The sequence below is a fragment of the Elgaria multicarinata genome, chromosome 2 (genome assembly GCF_023053635.1).
Source record: "Elgaria multicarinata webbii isolate HBS135686 ecotype San Diego chromosome 2, rElgMul1.1.pri, whole genome shotgun sequence".
Lineage (NCBI taxonomy): Eukaryota > Metazoa > Chordata > Lepidosauria > Squamata > Anguidae > Elgaria > Elgaria multicarinata.
The window spans coordinates 130,473,572-130,494,586 of NC_086172.1; the positions used below are offsets into that span (position 1 = coordinate 130,473,572).

General features: G+C 41.4%; 1 protein-coding gene across 1 annotated transcript in view; it reads left to right on the top strand.

Moving 5' to 3' along the window:
• Positions 1 to 1,949: 1,949 nt before the first annotated feature.
• LTK (leukocyte receptor tyrosine kinase) overlaps positions 1,950 to 21,015 on the top strand; it is an 86,682-nt gene continuing 67,616 nt past the window's right edge. The window contains exons 1-5 of the mRNA XM_063118458.1: positions 1,950 to 1,965; positions 5,658 to 5,768; positions 11,792 to 11,944; positions 15,249 to 15,465; positions 19,814 to 19,953. Of these exons, the coding sequence (XP_062974528.1) occupies positions 1,950 to 1,965; positions 5,658 to 5,768; positions 11,792 to 11,944; positions 15,249 to 15,465; positions 19,814 to 19,953 (637 nt within the window). The remainder of the gene's footprint in view (positions 1,966 to 5,657; positions 5,769 to 11,791; positions 11,945 to 15,248; positions 15,466 to 19,813; positions 19,954 to 21,015) is intronic.

Genomic DNA, 21,015 nt, shown 5'->3' on the forward strand with positions numbered 1-21,015 from the left:
AGGCCTGATGGGGGATTGTTCCGTACTTAGATTCTGAGTCGGGTGCAGAGCCAAGCCAATGCACCTCTGCATCGCCATTGCAACTCCAGACTGACCTGTGGACATGCCGCTGAATCTCAGAGTTGCTCCTAGCCCAAGCTGCCCATTTAGCACAGAGGCAACCCAAACCAAAGCACCCCTATCATCATCATCGTCATCTATATACCGCTCCATAGCCGAAGCTCTCTGGGCAGTTTGGAAGGTACGATCTGGAAGGCGGAGGTAGATGCATTTCAGCTTGCTCCACCTCTGCACCCAACGTGTGCTCCCAAGTAAGAGCACCTGTCAAGTGAAGAGGCAGAGCAAGCCTCTGTCCTTCCCTCCAGCTTGGAACTGCCTTAGAGTGGGAGCTGTTTTACAGCCCCGTACCCTCAGTCTAAGCTTACAGCTGTAGAGAGGAGCAGGAGATTTCCCCCCATTATCTCATGCTGTGTTTCAGAAGCATGGCCCGAGGCCAGGAACAACCCCCCATCCTTTTGGGAAACGGGGTCCAACCCACTTTCCCAGTGCAATGGGGCTCTTCTCCTGTGCCCCTCCCTTCTGATCAGCTCTAAGGCTCCATAAGTGGCTCCTTCGCACTATGATGTCAGATAGGGACTCAAGGAATAAAAATTCTTTAAAAATCAAATACATGGGACTTTTTAAAAGAGAAATTGCAGGGAAGGGGTGGAAGGAAGCTTAAACCCTTCACTCATGAAAAGCCATGGTCCCTAAATACACAGCACTTCCAGTGGCAACTACAACAAAATCCACACACCCCTTCAAATTAGTGCATGGAAGTGAGACACATTGCATGCATTAGAATTTACTTCTGAATAGACTTCTGAATCAAGCAGCAGCAATGATCAAACGAAGAGTAAAAGAACACACACAGAGTAAGCAAGTTCTTAATTGTAGAATTATTGTGCTGGAAAGGAGAGGTTATTCTCAGGAACATCTCTCACCAGGGGCTTCATTATACAATGAGGGCCCAATGATCAGTCCAAACTCTCATCAGCTGGCCTGGACTCAATGTTTGGTAATTCATTAACTGGTAATTTTCTTTTCTCAGAATTAGGATGGGGGAAAATAGTTACTTTGGACTGCTTATGGGTCTTAACAAGGGATGCTACGTCAGTGGTACCAATCCCAACTGTTTATATCCTCCTCTGGTAATCAGTGCTAGCAGCTAGAGCTGTGTGTCATTGTTGGCTCCAGGTTTTGGAAGGCCCTTGGGCAAGACACCTGCAATGGGACCCCTTCCTCAATGAGTCTCCCTTCTCACCACCATGGTCACCAGCTGCTCTTGCTCCCCCTCCCCATCACTGGTACCACCTGCTTACTTGCCAAGCAAGGAGAGCTCGTGGTCCAGTAGGCCAAGACATTTCCGGCTCCTCCTTCTCACCACCACCATCGCCTGGGCCAGAATGAGAAGCAGAAAACAAGCAGGTTGCAAGAGCGGAGAAGAGGAGCAAGTCAAGGGGGCTCTTATCAGTGGACTCCTGCTGCGATGTGGGCCCTCAGCAACTGCCCTACCATGCCTACATTTGAATGTTGGCCCTGGTGTGTGTGTGTGTGTTCAATTATTGTACCCACCCACTTGCACCCAATACTAGGAAGAGAATGATTATTTCTCCATGTGATAGAAGCAGGGCATGAATGAGTTGCATAGGTGGGATGCCCATTCATCACTGCTGCAGCTGTTAGGGGCATTACTGCTCTGGCCCTTGGGCATGGGTATATTGGATATGGGCCAGACCCCTAGCTTACCTTGAGCTTACTCCTGTTCTTGGGCGAATGCATAGGCTTGGGGTTTTAGCAAATGAGCTGTATTGCATATGCCATAATAAATAATACTAATTCCTATTATTCATTTCTGTAGCACTTTTTATTGTGCAAAGTGCTTTATGTTAACTATCTCATTCGTTATCATGATTAATGTGTTGGGTAAGTCACTGTAACAAACCAGATTTTACAGAGAAGGAATTGAAGGAGTGAGGAGATGATTTGTCCAAAGTCATATAAAACATTTTATAGATGAACAGAAATTAGATGTCAAATTGTTAGTCCAGACTGAAATTCTTTTTACTTCAGCATGCTCAGATCCATTCCTCTTCAAAGGTCTGGTTCAGACAACACGCTAAACCATGCTGCTTAACCACAAAATGGTTAACGGAATACATTGACCATTTTGTGAAGCAGCATGGTTTAGTGTGTTGTCTGAACCAGGCCATTGTGATGACATCTCCTAGAACAATTGGTGATCATTTACGAAGCAAGTCCATTTTCCACTTCTTTTTTGCACCATATTTCTCAGTAGGATTTCTCAGTCAAGAAGTCTGAGACTTATTAAAATTAAATTTTCATGAGGGTTATATTTAATACAAGCTTACACTGCATGTAATCTCAGCATCAGTATTTTGATATTACACCATATTATTCTGCTTTTGCTCAAATCCATGGGTTTTGTTTGACAAGCAAGCAGAACTTCCTGATCCAGATTTCATTTTCTCATAAGGAAATCAACATCTTTGCATGAAGACAGCAATTATCGTAGTGAGGTAATGCAATATGGGCTATATTCCCCAAACGAAATATGTTATGTAAGTGTAGTATTCAAACTGAGTATATTTATAAAACATTAAGTGTGCTCTTTCACTGTACTGCCTAAATCCCATCCACAATTCTGCCTAATTCTAGCCATTCTTCTGGTGTATCTTTGTTATCAGAACTACCTGCAGACTGTGCCTTCAGTGTATTTGGGCAATTCCACCAATGTATCTTTTGTGCCAAATGATTTAATGGGACTTCCACCAAATCATGTAGCCCCTCAGCCAGCAAAATTCAAGAACAGGACTCCTCTGTCAGTTTCTTGCAAAATATTTTGAAATGGAAAGAATATCTTCCATTTCCTCCTTTCCCTGGGCTGTTGAAGGACAAATTAGTCTTCTGAGCATATTTGGAGCCTAGAAATGTTTTTTTCCGTACCAGAACTGAACTGAGCTCACCTTTCATACAAAAGTCCACTCTTGGTTATCTCAGGTTGTCCTCATTTCAGCGGCCTAACTGAGGTGGGAAAATCATATTGTTGCAGCTATTGATAAACAGCTCAAAGTCAGAAATCCTTGCAGATCTACTGCAAATTATCCACAGATCTACCAGTACATCCTCCTGATCTGCTTTCTTTCCACCCGTGCACTATGATGATTTGATTTGATTTGAAAAATGGCATTCAAGGCAGCTTACAAATAAAACTCAATTAAAACAATAATAAAAATAAATGTATTAAACACAATTAAAAACACAACAGCAACAGACCTGATAACATGCCAAAGCGCTACTTGGCATTGGAAAGACAGCAGAGTGGGAACAAATGTAGCCTCCTTCAGCAGGGAATTTCACGACTTTGGAGCAGCCACCAACAAGGCCCTATAGTGCTACAATACATGACTGTGGGGCTACATTTGGCTAACTGTGTAGGCCTGGTTTAGCTGTATTATGCTACCTTTTGCCCTTTTCATCATCATTCTTTGTATCAAAGCTCATACACTTTCTGGTTTGTATTCCCTACCACTGTCTCTCTGTTTGTTTGACTCCACCTTGAGATAGAACACACCTGTGCAGATTACTTAGAATTGGCCAAAAGGCATGTGGCAGCGTATGAACAGGATTATCCTTAAAGATTTACTCATCACAATAAATATACAAGCCGTTTTACTATCAGAGTCAACATTCCTGTAATTAACAGATAGCCTGAAGGGATGTAATGTTGATATTTTAGCTACTAAATATTTACAATAGTTCTTCTGACTTAAGATACTTTTCCCCCCCAAGGAGATAAGGCAGCGATCAGAGGAATACTTTTACTAACTTTCACTAGAGGATATGTCTGAAGGCATCTGCTATATTTCCCCCCCAAAGGATAACATGCAGACATCTGTTAGTTAACAGCTTTCATCTAAAATAATTGTCTTTATTGCTGCCACTTCAAATTCTCAAAACCAAGATCTAGTAATTAGGTGTTTTTCCTTCAAGAACAAGAGACCGTTCCTCTAATCCAGTTTGTTCCAAAGAGGCTTCAGTAAAGATGGAAGATAGGAAAAACTTGCTCTTACTCTCGTAATTGACCCCAAAGGGCCATTTTGCCATTTGTTTCTCCAGAAACATATGTATTGCCTAAGAACTGTCGAAGGTCTAACTTAGCCTTCCCAACCTGGCACCCTCCAAATATGTCAGGATTACAACTCCCATCATCCACATCCATCACTTGCCAGATAGATGGGTGGGGGTCATCCAGTCTCCACCTTATTTTGTTATAGGATGGGGCCTCAGCATTTTGAGGCCTAATTGGAAACTGCTGCTGCTTTTCCTCACAGGGCAATTGGAACTGAGAACCTTCATGAGGGGCCCTGCCCAGTGGGCAAAATCAGCTTCTTCTGTCTGCTTCTTCTCCTCTCTGTCCTCACAGGACAATTTATACCTCGCATTGAGCCTGACCTCTCAAGACAGAGCCACTTCCCACCTGCTAGACTTCTCCCTCCATATCTTCTATTGGCATGAAGATTCCCTCCCCTCTGCCCCCCCCCTCCGGGTTTAAATTTGGATTAGTAAGGTTTCCATTAGTATGTTGTCAGGGGACAAGAGAATTGCTTTGTTTGTTTATGCTACCGTCCCCTCTCTGCAGGCAAGCTCATTAAACGTTAGTAATCATGTATAGTTGAATAATTATGTTTCTGTATTGGTGAGGAGGGGGGCAGGGGAAGAAATCTCTATTTTGTTTTGTTTTTACTGAGAACTGCTGCCCCAATTGTCAAATTGTCAGGGCAAGATGGAGTCACTGGGGTTTCCTCTCCACCCCCAGCTGTAACTAACCAAAGGGGAAGGTGTTACATGTGTCTTTTGCTTCTCAAAAGCCTGAAGCTCTCTTATCATACAGAATTCACACCTCCACTCTCACAAAGCATATCCACTTCTGCATTAAAGACAAACCAGTCCCTTATCTTGCCTTGTTCATTCCTCCCTAGCCATTGTAATGCGGCTCCAATTAAAGCCATATTCCTTCCTTATCAGCTTCCTAAAGGCCCAGGATTTGTAACCTTTGGTGAATAAAAATGGTGTGTTCCTCCCTCCTTGCTAAGCTAAAGCTGCTGGTTGATATCTATCTGGATTCTCTGTTTAAAGGAGCTGAAAGAAAATAAGAAGGATCAAAGCCTGTTGCCTGAAAAAAAAAATCAGAGACAGTGTTTGGGTTGAGAAGTAAGGTGGCTATGTGTCCTACTTTACAGAGAACAGTCCTCTGTTTGATGACAGGGAAGCTAGAGGACCAAACGGAGATAAAGGAGCAACATCATAGTTATACCATAGAAAAGACCTGCTCAGATTGCAGTTTCCTCAGCACAGTAATGTACTTGGAGTATTGGTAGTATATAGACTGAGAATGGAGTTCATATAAGCAGACACCCCACCATGGCTGAGCTTCTCTGCATCAAAGCCCAGAAAATGAAGAGCACTTGTTTTCTCCTTTGTAGCAATTGTTGCATCATTTATTATATTTTTGGCAGCAGTAACCAGTTGTCTATATAATCTATGAAATCTTTGATTCTTTTCATTTTACATTTGCACTTTTTTCTTTGTTGCAGTTGCTGCTGCTGCCAGATCAGATGAGAAACTTTTTTCTTTTCTGTACGCACCTCCTAAGCTGTCTCCAAGCAGGAATCGGATGGTTTCTTCTGATCAATCTTCCCATCCAGGTAACTATAACATGTTCTTTAGAAACTTTCCATCAATCAGAGCAGCTATTTTCTATGGTACTGTGATGTTGATTTTTGATCTCCATTTGATCCTCTGTGGTGGGCTTTCCTTCACCTGCAAATTTAATTTGCTCCCAAAATTGAGTTTATGCATAAAAGCAGTAAAACTTTATTTGGAGAAGAGTGCAAGCTGGTTTTGGGACGGTAGCTAAAAATATTCCTACATCACAGGGTATTTTTTATTTTACTTTATTTGAGTACCTGGTTTATATATACCCTAGCATTCATTTGAGTGATTGTCTCTTCCATAGCTTTCTAGCCCAGCTTCCTCAACCTCATGCCTCCCGATGCATTAGACTGTAATTCTCACAAGTCCCAGCCAGCTTTTCCAGGTTGCTTCACTGCGGCACCTGATTAAGACCGGTTTGTGTTTTTTACTAGCCAAGGCTTTTGAAATAGTTATGTTGCTTCTGCCTTCTCTATGGTTTTTATAGTTTTGCTGCCTCTTGTTTGTTCTAATTGTTGTTGACATGTTATTGTATTGTATTTATATTAGCATGATTAACTTCCTTCATGGTTTTGTACACTACTCTGGCATCCATCTTGATGAAGGGAGGATTAGAAATATTCTAAACAATAAAAATAAATAATAGGTTGAATCCAATGCTGGTCACTCACTTGTGAAACAGAAACAGCTAATGGAACAGATTTCCCCTCCCTCCCTGCAGCCCACCACATGCCCCCAAATCTGGTCTGGAGTCTTGGGGACCCCTTGGAATAGACTGAGGATACATGTGGGGAGCAGGGATTGGAGGTGTGGGCAGGGAAGTTCCAATACACCAGCAGAAGTCTGCTTATGTGATGTTGGATTTAAAGGTTTAAGTGCCCCATCCTTCTGAGGCTTGGAGGCTGGCAACAAAAGAGAGAGCTTTGTCATGGTGGCCCCTCAACTCAGGAATGCTCTCACAAGGAAAGCTCGCCTGCCACCCACAATGCTATCTTTTTGGTGCCAGGCTAAGACTTCTCTGTTCTCCCAGGCTTTTTTTAAGTCTTTTAAATCTTTTTAAATCTTTTTGTCTTTTATTATCTTAGTCCTGCAATGTGACACTGTATTTTATGCTGTGTTAGCATGTTTATTAGTTTTATATTGTCGATTTAATTGTGATCTTATTTGTATTATGATCATTATTACTATAAAGGCCTAGAGAAATGAATTTTAAGAAGCATCTGTTAAAATAAATAAATAAACAAACCCAGTACATTGAGGTGTACCTTGGGTGGAGATAGTTGAAGGCAGGCACTGGTGTGTGAAGAGCTGACAAAGCCTTTTTAAAATATTGGCCCTAGCAGGGGCAACAGCTGAGCTCTACTTCATAGAGCAAAGTATCTTCAGCTGACACGAAATTTCTGTGCAATTTATCCTATTGGGATATAAATAGGCTGTGTGAGGATGAACAGTTTGACACTCAGTCCAGTGAGAGGATGACATGTGGGAGATATACTTGTGTCATAATTAGATGAGTGATGGCTCTGGACAAAGACTGGATTGTATTATTTGCCGTAATGCAAAGTCTTCTGAAAGGTTTTCAATCCTCTCCTAAGAGTTCTGTTGGATCAGACCAAGGGTTCATCATGCCCAGCTTCCTGTTTCAAACTGTGGCCAGCCATATGATTCTGGAAGACCAAAAGTGGTCATGAAGGCAACTTCCTTCCTTGGTTGGCTCCTCAGTAACTGGTATCCGCTTTCATACTTCCTCTGAACCTAGAAGTTCCATTTAGATATCCTGGCCAAGAAGTACCAATAGGCCCATCCTCCATGAAATTGTCTAGTACCCATTTAAAGCTATCTAAGTGAGTGGCCATCATAATTTGTGGCAGCATATTCCATAACAATGGTGTTGTATGAATTATGCTTATGCACTTATGTGCTGTGAGAAGATGTACATATAGCAAACCTGTAATGCCAATAGGAAAAAAATGGTTATTTTTAACTACACAGCATAGAATAGGAATGCATGGATTTTGTTAATTATTTTAAACAGAATTTTGTTCTGCGTGCGCTAATGCACATTAATGCATTTATGTAAATACGTCTTAGTGCTGAGGCGAATTAATGCAAATCCCCTCCAAAAATGAAAAACCAGTCCACAGGTCTGTGAAATCGTTACGACTTGGAAAAAGCAGCTCTGCTGTAGCATCTGGAAGTCAAATTTATAGAAATTCAAATTAATTTGAATCCATTGTGGATTTCTCCTACATCCCTAGCATAGAACGATAGAAGTATCAGTCCCTCATCCTATGCAGTGATGTACTAGCAGTATCAGTCTTAGGATCTAATTGCTTGATTAACATTTTGTCCCAAGTGCACCCATATTTTGCGAGTAGCATTTGGTAGTCAGGAAATGAATTGGACATGGAGGGCATATAATGTAACCTAATAACACTAATCTTTCAATAATTTCCCTGCAACTTATACATTCTCTGTAGTCTGCTTCAGCTGTTCCCTCACTCCTACAAAGGATCGGAGTAATTCAATCATGCTGCTTTAGAGAAGCATTTCTTACCCATCCATTGGTTCCCCAGCAATTGTTTATTTGTTAATACAGAGCATTGTTTAAACATGCTCTGTATTAACAGACTATAATTTTTTCAGCAGGAATTATTAGAATAGGGTTGTTTCTTGTTTGGGGCCGGGGTCCAGATGGCATGCATTCTCCATATAACATGCAATGCGAATTCATGAGAAGGCAGGCAGTTAATTTAATGCCTGTATTTCACTGGGCCATGAAGCACCTTAGCAAAATCCCAGATTTGTGTGGTGGGATGTGATTGATTGACTTGCAAATAAAAGTAAATCCCCAGGTTCCCCTCCCCCTCCAGGTCTGATATATTTGTAAAGGTATTTCCCCCTTCATGCCACAATCTGGATATGATTGAAAAGAAACAGAAAAAAATGTAATTTGTGTGTTTTGAACAACTGAGAGATATCCAGCGATAAAACTAATGGGAACCATATAAGTTCCGATATGGATGAACAGTTTTTGCTTGAGGCTAAAGATGCTTGGATAAGTTGGTCTCTTTCTGTGGGTTCTTTGTAGATCTGCTCTGGAAGTGACTGTAGTCAAGGAAATGGACTTATGTCATGTGTAACATACCAAAACATGTCCTTGATATAGGACCTTTTGAGCATCTATTTTTAAAAGATGTTGGTAAAACAAACAATACCCAGCCTCTAGTCTCTTATTTCATAGCCAAAATATATACTTCAGCAATTAAACTTTGATGCATTTAGGACTACTACTTTGCTTTGCTTGTTCCTTTCATAGAATCATAGAATAGCAGAGTTGGAAGGGGCCTACAAGGCCATCGAGTCCAACCCCCTGCTCAATGCAGGAATCCACCCTAAAGCATCCCTGACAGATGCTTGTCCAGCTGCCTCTTGAAGGCCTCTAGTGTGGGAGAGTCCACAACCTCCCTAGGTAACTGGTTCCATTGTCGTACTGCTCTAACAATCAGGAAGTTTTTCCTGATGTCCAGCTGGAATCTGGCTTCCTTTAACTTGAGCCCATTATTCTGTGTCCTGCACTCTGGGAGGATCGAGAAGAGATCCTGGCCCTCCTCTGTGTGACAACCTTTTAAGTATTTGAAGAGAGCTATCATGTCTCCCCTCAATCTTCTCTTCTCCAGGCTAAACATGCCCAGTTCTTTCAGTCTCTCTTCATAGGGCTTTGTTTCCAGACCCCTGATCATCCTGGTTGCCCTCCTCTGAACACGCTCCAGCTTGTCTGCGTCCTTCTTGAATTGTGGAGCCCAGAACTGGACTTTAGAACTGGACTTCAGATCCACACTTTAATAGGAAACTTTTCACGTGTGTCTTTTGCACTCTAGTGCAGCTGTCATGTGTATCACAACCAGTGTATCCATTGTATCTAATGGGTCATATCCAATGTTAGTCTAACATTAGTCTTATTCATTTCAATGGGACCAATTTAAGTAGGAGTAACACTGGATACCAGCCAATGTATGGAGTAAAGGGAAAGGGGAGGCCTTGTTAAATTGACAGGAGGCACTTGCTAGGTTTGCATATGTTTGGTGTCACTGGCATGTGGCAGCTGTAAAGTAAGAAACAGCCCAGAAATAAAGTGTTTGTTTTGATCAACATCTCAGTGAAAACATGTTCAGTGGGGCAATACTGGAGTGCAGAAGGCATGGAGATTTAAGTTGGTGCTCAATAATCATTTGCATTAGGAAAAGCTGATAGAGAGACATTTTTAAAATATCCCCTGGTTTTAAAATATTAAAACCAGGGTCATCCCATGAAGCTGATTGGTGGGAGATTCAGGACAAATAAGAGGAAGTACTTCTTCACACAGCGCATAGTTAAATTATGGAATTCACTACCACAAGATGTAGGGATGGCCATTAAAAGGGAGTTGGATAAATTCCTAGAGGAGAAGGCCATCAATGGCTACTAGCCCTGATGGTTATGTGCTACCTCCAGTATCTGAGGCAGTAAGCCTGTGTGCACAAGTTGCTGGGGAACATGGGTGGGAGGGTGCTGTTGCACCACGTCCTGCTTTGTTAGTGCCTGGTCGCCAGCTGGTTGGCCACTGTGTGAACAGAATACTGGTCTAGATGGACCCTTGGTCTGATCCATCATGGCACTTCTTATGTTCTTAAGTCTTTAATTTTGCCCTACTATTTATACCAAGGGTGGGCAACTTGTGGCTTTGCAGATATTTTGGCCTACAACTCATTGCTCACCATTGGCTATGCTGGCTAGGGCTGATGGGAGTTGAGGGCCAACACATCTGGGGGACCACAAGTTGTCCACCCCTGATTTATACTGTGGTGCCCAGGATTCCCGGAAAATTCACATTACAGCTTAAGGATAGAGAAACATAAAATTAAAAAAAGAGTCCTTGATGTGTCATTTAGCTGCAGGTTGAACTCAGCTTCTTCCCAAGTGAAGTGTCAGATGTGTATGCCAACAAACTTGAGAGCGAGTGTAGTGCAGTAGTGGGATGGTTGGACTGGGACTCAGGAGGTCCAGGTTCTAGTCTCCGCTTGACCATGAAGTTCAGTGGGTATCTTTGGGCCAGTCACTGACTCTAAGCCTAACCTTCCTCACAGGCTTGTTGTGAGGATAAAATGGAGAGGAGGAGGACCATATAAGCTGACTTGGGTTCCTTGCAAGAGGATATAAATATAATAAATAAAATACTGACTCAGCCATCATACCTGTCCTTCCAACATAATTTGTGCAAGATGCGTAGCTTGATATATCTCTAGCTCTATAAAATGTTTCACATGAACATTCATACATTTATATGTTCATTTTCAGCCTGGTTAACTTGTTAAATTGAGACATTATTTTAAAGAGCACAACCGCTCTGGGGATAAGGAGGAGCTTGACCTCATGGAGGGTGTGCAATCAGGACCATGGACAGCTAGCTTCTCCAAACTTGCAAAACCAATCCCACCCCAGTTGCTCTGGCAGATCCTGATCCTAGAGAGGGAAGAAATATTTGGAACGGAACACAGTGCTTCCAGAGAAGCACAAAAATGTGTTTTGTGTATCTTTACCTTTAGAATCAGTAGTCTAGAATTCTAGATGCATTCTTTCAGAAGCCGTAGGAGCATATGTATATAGAAAGCACAACTGCTCTGTGTGCATATTTAAGCCATTGCAGTTCAGTTCTTCTTCTCAGTTGAATCACATCTTGGTTGATAACAGCTGGAAAGCAATGCAGTAGCTCCATTTCCTGGGTTGCTTTATTACTTCTCCAAGATATACTGGGAAGTAAACTGGAGCAAAGCTTGCCTTCTGTTTTGTCTGCATATCTAGTCAGACCCATATCTAGTATTTTATTTCACAACAGTAATTAAAAAAAATCTGTGTCCTGTCTTGTAAAAGCAAAGCGTTAAAATGATATTTAAATCATCAACATCAATTATAATAATAACTTGACTGATTGCTCTAATCATAGAGCCTAATGCTTCTTCTTTGTTTCTTATAACAGAAATCCCATGTAAATTTGGATTGAATTGCTCCTGGGTTACATCTACCAATGCCTCTGGAAAACCAGACTGGTTACTGTCTTCTGTTATTGATCTGACTTCTCAGGAAGATCAGCAGATCATGGAGAACAGCTCATCCAACAGAGATCGAGAAGGTTGTTCATTTGTGCACTACACTCACATTTATGACGAAGCATCCGTGCCTTCATAGCCTGCTTTCTTTCTTAACTGGATACACTATGGCATCCAATACTGTAGTCTTGAGTACATCTCACTAAAAAAAAGTTATGAATTGAAACGCAAATTGATTTTTTTCATGCCTATTAGTCATTGGCTCCCATACATAGCACAGACAAATAGTATATTTTCTAAATGAGAACTCTCCATTCATTATACTATATCATGTGCTAAATGCTGTTTATATATTAAAATAATTATAATGAATACAAAAGGCATATTGTAGGTTCTTATATGGAAACTCAGTTTGGGAGAACTGTCTCTTCCTTTCTTTATTAGAATCCTCACGTTTCTTTCCATAGAAAGCTGAAACTAAGGGCCAATTCATATGTTACTGCTTCAGTATCCACATCCAGGAGCCATATGGCCCAGTTCAAGGAAATGGTTCCTTGTCATGCAATTATTACCCTTCATCCTGCCTGGGCAATGTTCTGGTAGTACAAAATCATCCCCCCCCCCCAAATGTCCAGTGGTCCAAAACATTGGCTTAGCTCAGTGCCAGCCATTTTTTGTGTTCACCATTGAGCTTTCCCCTATGTCCTCAGAGGAGTTTGGGTTGGAAAAAGGGGTCTGTTGTGACATGTTGCCTTTAGCCAGAAACAGTCCGAGTCTCCCATGTTACTTTTTCCTGCTTTACGGCTCAGCACAAAGTTGGATAGTGGGAACAGCTCCACATGCTTCCAGACACTAGGGGGCAGTAGAGAATGTTCTGTAGCTTAATCAGTCCCTATTTCTTGCTCACTCCCCCTTCCTCCTCCTCATTCTCCTCTACCTCTGCAACAAGTGCCATGCAGCTCTGCTCCCTGACGGAAGCAAGTAACCTTATCTCATGACTTCAATAACTGACGCTCACACACCCAGCTTTAGAGGGTGCTTGAAGTTAAACAGTGTTTGATAGCCTTCTCTGATGATTGTGTATAAAAGCCCTAATAAAGTAAGTTGATTTGAACTTCTTTTAAATTGGCTCTAGCCTGCATGTATTGCCTCCAATATTAAATGCTGTGTTGTCACACTTTCTCTATATGTTGCCACGCTTTAAGGTAAGTCACAAACCAGACTTTCCAACATTCAACACCAAGAACTGGTACCATCCTTCTTCTGTGCAGGAACAGGGAAGGAGCCGTTCACTTTGTCATGCTCAGCTCTGAAGCTCATCATGACAGAATAAACCTTAGGAATGGGCAAACTCACCTGCATCTGTTTCATCGGACGCTCGCCTCTTCCCTGACACCATCTGCCCCTGCTCATCAGGCTGTGTGAGCTTCTTTTGAGGCTCGTCAGGGTCTGACGAGTGCTCGGCAGCCATCTGCCCTCACTCTGGAAATGATGTATTTCCCCCCATTGTGTAAATGGGGCCTTTACAGTCGCCATTTGCACAACAGGGGAAATGCTCAATTTCTGTAGCTTCCATAGTGACACACAGTGGAGGCTGATGAGTACTCGTCAGGCCATGCGAGTGCTTGGATTGTGGGTCCTCAACTGGTTCGGGGAGGGGGGGCGGAGGGACACAGGGGAGTTCCTCCTTCCCGTTCTCTCCCATTCGGAAGCGGGACTGGGAGTGACTTCCTCTATTGCTCTGAACTTTGAAGCAGGCAGAAGACTCAATGTTCAGTGTGACATAATAGATCTCCTCCTGGTTCTAAGGCAGCCTTTGCCAACTTGCTGCCTTCAAGTCTCTGAATCTGGCTGGGGAATTCTGGGATTACATGCTGGTTGGAGAATCTGGGAACTATAGTCCAACACATTTGGAGGGCACCAAATTAGGGAAGGCTGTTTTATAGCCTCTGTGAATTTCTCATGAAGGGATCTCCATCCCTCTGGGTTGTCTCTGGCAAGTGGATTTCCCCCCTGAAACCTTAAAGTGTAGGTTGGTTGCACTTAAATAATCTTCTGGCAGGTGTTAGGGCACTCTTCAGGACTTGCCACATTTGATTCTATGTAATCTTCTTGGCTTGGTCTTACTTCCACTCACTTCTCATCCCATAATATCGTTGATGACTCTAACCAGCTCCCACAACCGTTGCATGCATAAGGTGGATGCATATATACATTTTTATATATGGGGATAATGTCTCTCATTATCTGAAAACATTACATGGAGAAACGTATTACAGGTAGTACAAGCTTCTGGTACCCACACTAGAGCCAGAGCTACACTAGTGCTTTTTAGCGGTATTGCAGTGCACTGATAACAGTTGGAGCACATTACACTTTCCATATACCACTTTTCTAGCATCGTTTCCTGCTTTTTATTCTGTATTATCCAAAACACTGCAACAGACGTCATTGTCTGCAGTACGAGGTATAAATGCGTGAGAGGGGTATAGCATTGCCATATGACACGAGGTGTAGATCTGGCCTGGTTCTGAATCAGTCTCATTTAAATTACTTTTCTTGAAACTAAGATAATTTGCTTTTAGCTAACTTCTATGGAAGAACAGACAGTTACCCAGGAAGACAGTTCCTTCTTGAGCGCTCCCTGCTAATATTTTGACTAAGTCATAAGATGCCCTTTCAGAACAATCCCATCCTGACTTTTGCTTGATTCTCGTTATGATAGCAGAACACTCAAACAGTTGTTGTTGCTGTTGTTGTTATTATTATTATTAATTGCATTTTTATACCTCCCAACAGCTGAAGCTCCCTGGGCAGTTCACAAAAACTAAAACCAATCAAAGTATAAAACAAACAGTATAAAAACATAATATAAAATACACATTAAAAACTGATTAAAAACATACCATACATGATTAAAACATCTTTAAAACATTAAAACGTCTTTAAAACATTCTAAAATGTTGGTTTCTTGATTTAATGACTAAGACTGCAACCTTATCCACACTTACGTGAGAGTCAGTCTTACTGACTTTGGTGGGGCTTAACTTCTGCCCCAATATCCATAAGATCAGACTGCATCCTTCAGAATCCCTGCCACAGAACATCTGGATCCCTACATGAATCCAAACATGATTTCACTCATTTTTTCCTGCTTATTCTCATCATCTTCCTCCTCTTCCTCCTCGTCAATTTCTCTTTGCCTTCTTTATTAATATGCATTGTTTTTACAAACTAAATGGATCTTTCTGCTTCTCATCCTCCTTTCTCTGAATGCTTTCTTCTCTGTTTCCTGAGATCTCAAGCTTTCAGCCATTCATTCTTGGAGTTACGTTGGTTTATTTGTTTGTTTGTTCCTAACTATTTCTCTTTTTTCCTCCCCTGCAGGAGATATCCTTCTCCTGAACACTAGCAGGATCTCAGACAGGTGCACGTTCAGTCTCCACAGCCCTATCCTGCCTTGGAGCTCCAGTTCCTGCCTGTTAGAGCTTGCTGTGTATTCACAGGGCACCAGTCTAGGAGGACTTTCTGCTGAAATGCGATATGTGGACACTAATCAGAGTTTGACCATCCATCTGCAAGAAGGACATGAACAACATGCTGGGTAAGACTTGGCCCTGCAATGTATTAGACTTTTATAACTTTCCCCCAAAGAGCTCTAGCGCTCCATCAGATGAACAGTTTATTGCACGCTCGTTATTGGGCACTCACAGATTTTCACGGTCCCCTCTCACATCGTTTCTGGCCTCCTACACACCTCCCGCCTCTTCTAGCCTTCTTCGCTCAACCAAAAAAGCCCCCAGTAAGTCTGTATTATTTTTAAAGATGGAAGTTGCCGCTATCTCCTGTGTGCAGGAGAAGCGGCGCAATAAAGACGGCCCATGAATGGGCCATGTGCACATTGTTTACTTCCTGTTTCCTCTCCCTGAGAGAAAGTGGAAGTATCAAGCAACAAAAGTGGGGGCAGAGAAGTAATGGTAGGCAAGCATGATTTCCCCCATCTGATGGTGCTCTTAGTCCTAACTAAGGGATGAGTAAGTTGAATTAATTACAGAGCCAGGTTGCCCAGTTTTATTGCCTTCTTCCCTCCTGGGCACATGCTAGGAACTAGTGGCTTCAGGGAATGGTCTGGGTCTTTTCCATCCCTGTGCTGGGCAATTGAAATTGGACCAAAATGACCAGATCCTCCCAAATCCAACTTAAAAATGGGAGTTTATTAGCAACTGTAGATCTAATAATGTTTGCTCTTTTCTAACAGTCAAAAACACTTGGATCTTTAATAGGCTTAATAGAATTGAAATAATATATTAAATTTGTTGCCATCTAAAGGATGGGCCTTTTTAACAGATGTTGTGAGTTTATCATTGTCACATATACCTCATTTCCCGAGGAGGAGTTAAATAACTTTGATTCAGGCCTAGGCTAGTATTTTGCATCCATGGAATGGCTCCAGTAGGTTTTGTTCAAATGAGAATCCTATAACCTGAAATTTGAACGGTTGAAAGAAGGACGTATCAGTTTTAGGAGGTTGCAGTGCTGCTGGGATTAACTAGATGGTGATGGCCATGTGCAGGAAACTGAGCAAGGGTTGCTGTGTTAATTATTTTCGCTAGATGAAAGCATTTTTTTTTTTTACTTTACCTGGCTGATATCTGCTTGTATTTGAGGGAATATTTTCGATGAGTTTGAAAATGGAGTTTCCAGCTTGACGAAGCTGAACACAGAGCCATTGGATTAGATCCTTCTAGTTACTATGTGGTCAAAGGCAGGAATTTAGAAGCTCTCATTTGCACTTTGATTAACTGCAGTGCACTGAAGGAGCAAAAGGTCTAGATAAATGTGTTTGCAAGAGAAGTTATTTGTCTCTTGACTAAAGCAGGTTTTTGGACATCATTCTCCTCCAACTAGAAGGAAATCAAAAGAGCCAATGTGAGAACTCCCTGAACCATCTTGTGTATAGAACAGTCTGGAGTAGGAAGGAGGGCAGTAACTATGAGAAATCTCATAAATCTCTACAAGCCACTATAAACTGCTGGAAACTGTCTCTGTGCCCCTCCTTCAGTTGAGGATGAAACATGACGTTATTGGGAGTGAAGCTGAAGAAACGCTGAGTTGCAACCACCATCACCTCAAGCCTGAAGGAGAATAAATCTCTCTCTCTCTCTCTCTCTCTCTCTCTCTCTCTCTCTCTCTCTCTCTCTCTCTCTGTGTGTGTGTGTGTGTGTGTGTGTGCGTGTGTGTGCGCTAGGTATGGAGTAATAGTACATTATAGATAGAGGAGCCTGTAATACGCTGTATTGCTCCATTGAGAAATGTAAAGCAAGAGAGATAGGACTGATCCTTTCTTTTGTTCTTTTTGGGTCTTTCTTTTTGTTTTGATTTTTGGTTTTAATAATTGGTTACTGCTTTTATTGATTTTATTGATAGTATTGGCGATATATATAATAAATTTTATTTTCAATGCATGTTGGTATGATGGAGTTAACCTCATTATAGCAGGGGAGGTGAAATTGTTTTAAACTGAGTTACACTGAGTTTATAACAAACTATGGCAAAGTCTTATGTGGGTCAGAGGAAATGCATTGGGTTGAGTTGGGGGAGCCTACATTCCCAGATTCTATGCAGAGTCGATTACACATTTCCCCCCTATGAAGAACCTTGATTCCTGGAAAAACTGCAGTCCATAGAATCAATTGCCAGGGAGTCTAACAAACGCATGAGTATGCACTTATCCGGAAAGCTCTCCCGTGAGTCCCTTTGTCAGTCCAGGGTCTTCCAAGGCATAGTTGCTGCTTATCACAGCCTGACTTTGGAGAGCTCACCCATGCACCACATTCAGGGTACAGAAAGCCTGGCTTAGGGGAGTCCCAGTGAAGATTCTCATGTTGCACTGCCTTTCAACAGCTTTGCATAGCCAACACCCATAGGAATGCAAAGCTGGAAGAGACAACCATCCTGATGTGACATGGGGAACCTTGCTGCAACTCCCTGAGCCATGTCGAGTGGTTGTCTTTTTGTCAGCCATGCTGGCTGGGGAATTCTAGGAGTTGTAGGCCTTTTTATCTCTCTAGACATGCATAAGATCATGCCCTTAACTTTTCCAATTTGGTAGTTGTCTCTGCTTGAAAAGACACGGCCTGAGTTTAGCTTGCGCTGCGCTTTAGATTAATGTTAGGAGACAGAGAAGACACACAAGGCTCCCGATATTATGAAACAACCCATGAAGGAAGGTAGAACAGCCAGTTGCATTCTCACACTGCATCTTGGAATCTCTTGTATGAGTTACAGACAACTGCTGAAAACATATTAATAGTGTGTGTGTGTGCGTGCGTGCACCCCACTCCCCAGCAACATGGTCTAGTAGCTACTGCAGCATAATACCCTAAATCTATCTACCTCAACTTGACTCAGTTTGAGCTTTGTTTACTGCCCCAAAATTCTTTTTATGCGCAATGCCCAGAGACTTCTTAAGCACAACATACCAGCTTTAATGTCTGTATTTAGACTAGGAGTAATATTAGCCCATTTAACAAGATGTGTCCTCCTGACATAAAATCAATAGTAAAAGTATTGCCAGGCTGAGTTCATCTGAATTAGTGCTGCCACAATCCATCTTCTACTGTGTATACAAAGGGCCTTGTTCTGGGTTCCATTAAGGAAATTAAATTGGCTTCAAAGTGTTCCTGCTTGGACCAAGTATAGAAGGGGCCTTATTTATGGCACAGGAGAGAGGCTGCTGCAGTTAGATTTAGCAGTTTAGGGTTTGTCAGAATCCAGCTACACAAGCAAATCCTTGACCAGAGCTCCACGATAGTGGTAGGTTGTTTACAAGTTTATTTTTGGAAATGCGAAGCTCTTTCACATTCTGGATGCTGTGCTGTTAAGATCATGTTGCAGAGATGCTACTGGAGTTGACTAGATAGAGTGCTGTGATTGTATTCCGAATGTAATGTACTCATGATTACATTTTGAAGGCTGTTTGGTTGCTTTGCTCTAAATTACAATAGTTTAATGTGGAGTGACTCAATGCTACAGGTTTCTGGCTGCTATGATGCACTATAACACAAGTGATACAACGATAGGGTGGCCATATGGAAAGGAGGACAGGGCTTCTGTATCTTTAACAGTTGGACAGAAAAGGGAATTTCAGCAGGTGTCATTTGTATGCATGCAGCACCTGATCAAATTCCCTCTTCATCACAACAGTTAAAGCTGCAGGAGCCCTGCCCTCTTTTGTATCTGGTCATGATAGGCAGGGCTCCTGCAGCTTTAACTGTTATGATGAAGAGGGAATTTCACCGGGTGCTGCACTCATACAAACAACATCTGCTGAAATTCCCTTTTCTGTACAACCCTTAAAGATACAGGGGCCCTGTCCTCTTTTCCATATGGTCACCCTATACAATGAAAAATCAGACCTGGTGAACTGGGCAGTGTGCAGAAGCAACAAAAAGGGTACTGGTCCTCCAGTACTGGAGGATCTAGTACATAACAGCTATGGTTTAAAGTGCAAAAAGCTGGTCAACATGTTCTCTGAGGACGACATCACCAATCTACCATGACTCTTATCTAGTTTGCCTATATCTGTATAAAATGAATAGTTTTATAATTTTACTAAAGCATGAGTACAACAGAATGTAAATATGGTGAGATACGTATTCCCATGCAGATAGATTACATAAATATATATAGTTGTATCTAGCGGTGTCCTTCTGTTTACAACAGAACTTTGAGGCTTCAGTGAATTTCTCTGCTTTTGGTAGTTTTAGAACTAGTTGATGTGTTTGGAGGAGTTGTGGTTGTTTTTAAAACCCAAAGGAGTCTCAAGAGGTTACAAGTGTATGTGAAATACTTTGAGCACTCTAAAGCTCTATATTAATGTGAAGTATCGGGGGGGGGGAGTCATTACAACACATTATTATTATTATTATTATTATTATTATTATTTTCAGGGTAAAGTGGAAAGTGCTGATAGGTTCAGTTGGACAAATGGAAAGGCCCTTTGAGATCACTTTGCTATATTCAAGCTGTAAAGAAAAGACTTCTGGGCTTTTGGCACTGGGCTCTTTGCAACTGAGAAACTGCTTTCATGGTAGGTCTTAATATAACTGTTCAAATTTGGGCAGTCAATACATTGCTCTGAATAATCAATGCACAAGAAAAACCTAAGGAATGGCTATGCTTCCACAATGAGATGGAGCAACTTTAAAAAATCTGCTTATGAACCCCAATATTGTCGTAAAAACAAATAAATATGTATTTTTTTCTTATAGGGATATTTTGCAGAAGAATATGCTTGGGTTCAGAGATTCATTTTGGTTCTTTTGCTTAAATATATTTTAAAATGTACAAAAGGAGAGAAAGACAACACCATTCATATGTTGTAATGGTGCAGCTACAGCATAAATATATAAAATATACATATACTCTACATACTGTATATCCTTCTTAAATTAAGTCAAGCATAAACAATTTTTAGGTCCAAAATTGCATTTAAATTTTAAATCAGCAATTCTCAGTAGATACATGGACAAGGGACATAATTTTAATGCAAACTTAGTAGAACTTAAAATAAATACACTACTTTCAAAATGTCATAGTTGGAATTCTGGCTTTATTAGATTTATTTATTTATTACCCTTCCTTTCCTATGTCTCTCTCTCTTTGTATATGCATGCACATTTGTTTTTAGGAGCAATAACTTGTAAAGGATTTATTCTTCCTGTGGGTCAGATACTTTAAATATTTATGCCAGGAAATTATTTAGTGAAAAATATATAAAAGTGGAAGGGAACTTGAATGATTTAAGCCAAACTGAATGATGTCTTTAATTGGAGTATAATGCAAATACAGAGAAATATTGTGACAGGATGAGGGAAGAACTGAAAAAGAGAACTATAAATTTTGCTCATTGATTACTCAACTGCCACCCCAAGGGGATTTTGTGCTGGGAAGCAGTGGTAAATCTAGCACCTGCAAAGGTCACGTCTTTGTTATCCATGGATTGAACTTCTAGGACTTACTTACTTACATATCATCTCGATCTTTAATAATAATAATAATCTATCTTTCTGAAAGGATGTCTTCCAGTACTACACTTTAATTTCAGTGTGGAAACTGAAAGCCACAGTACAGCCCGTTCAACAATGGAAAG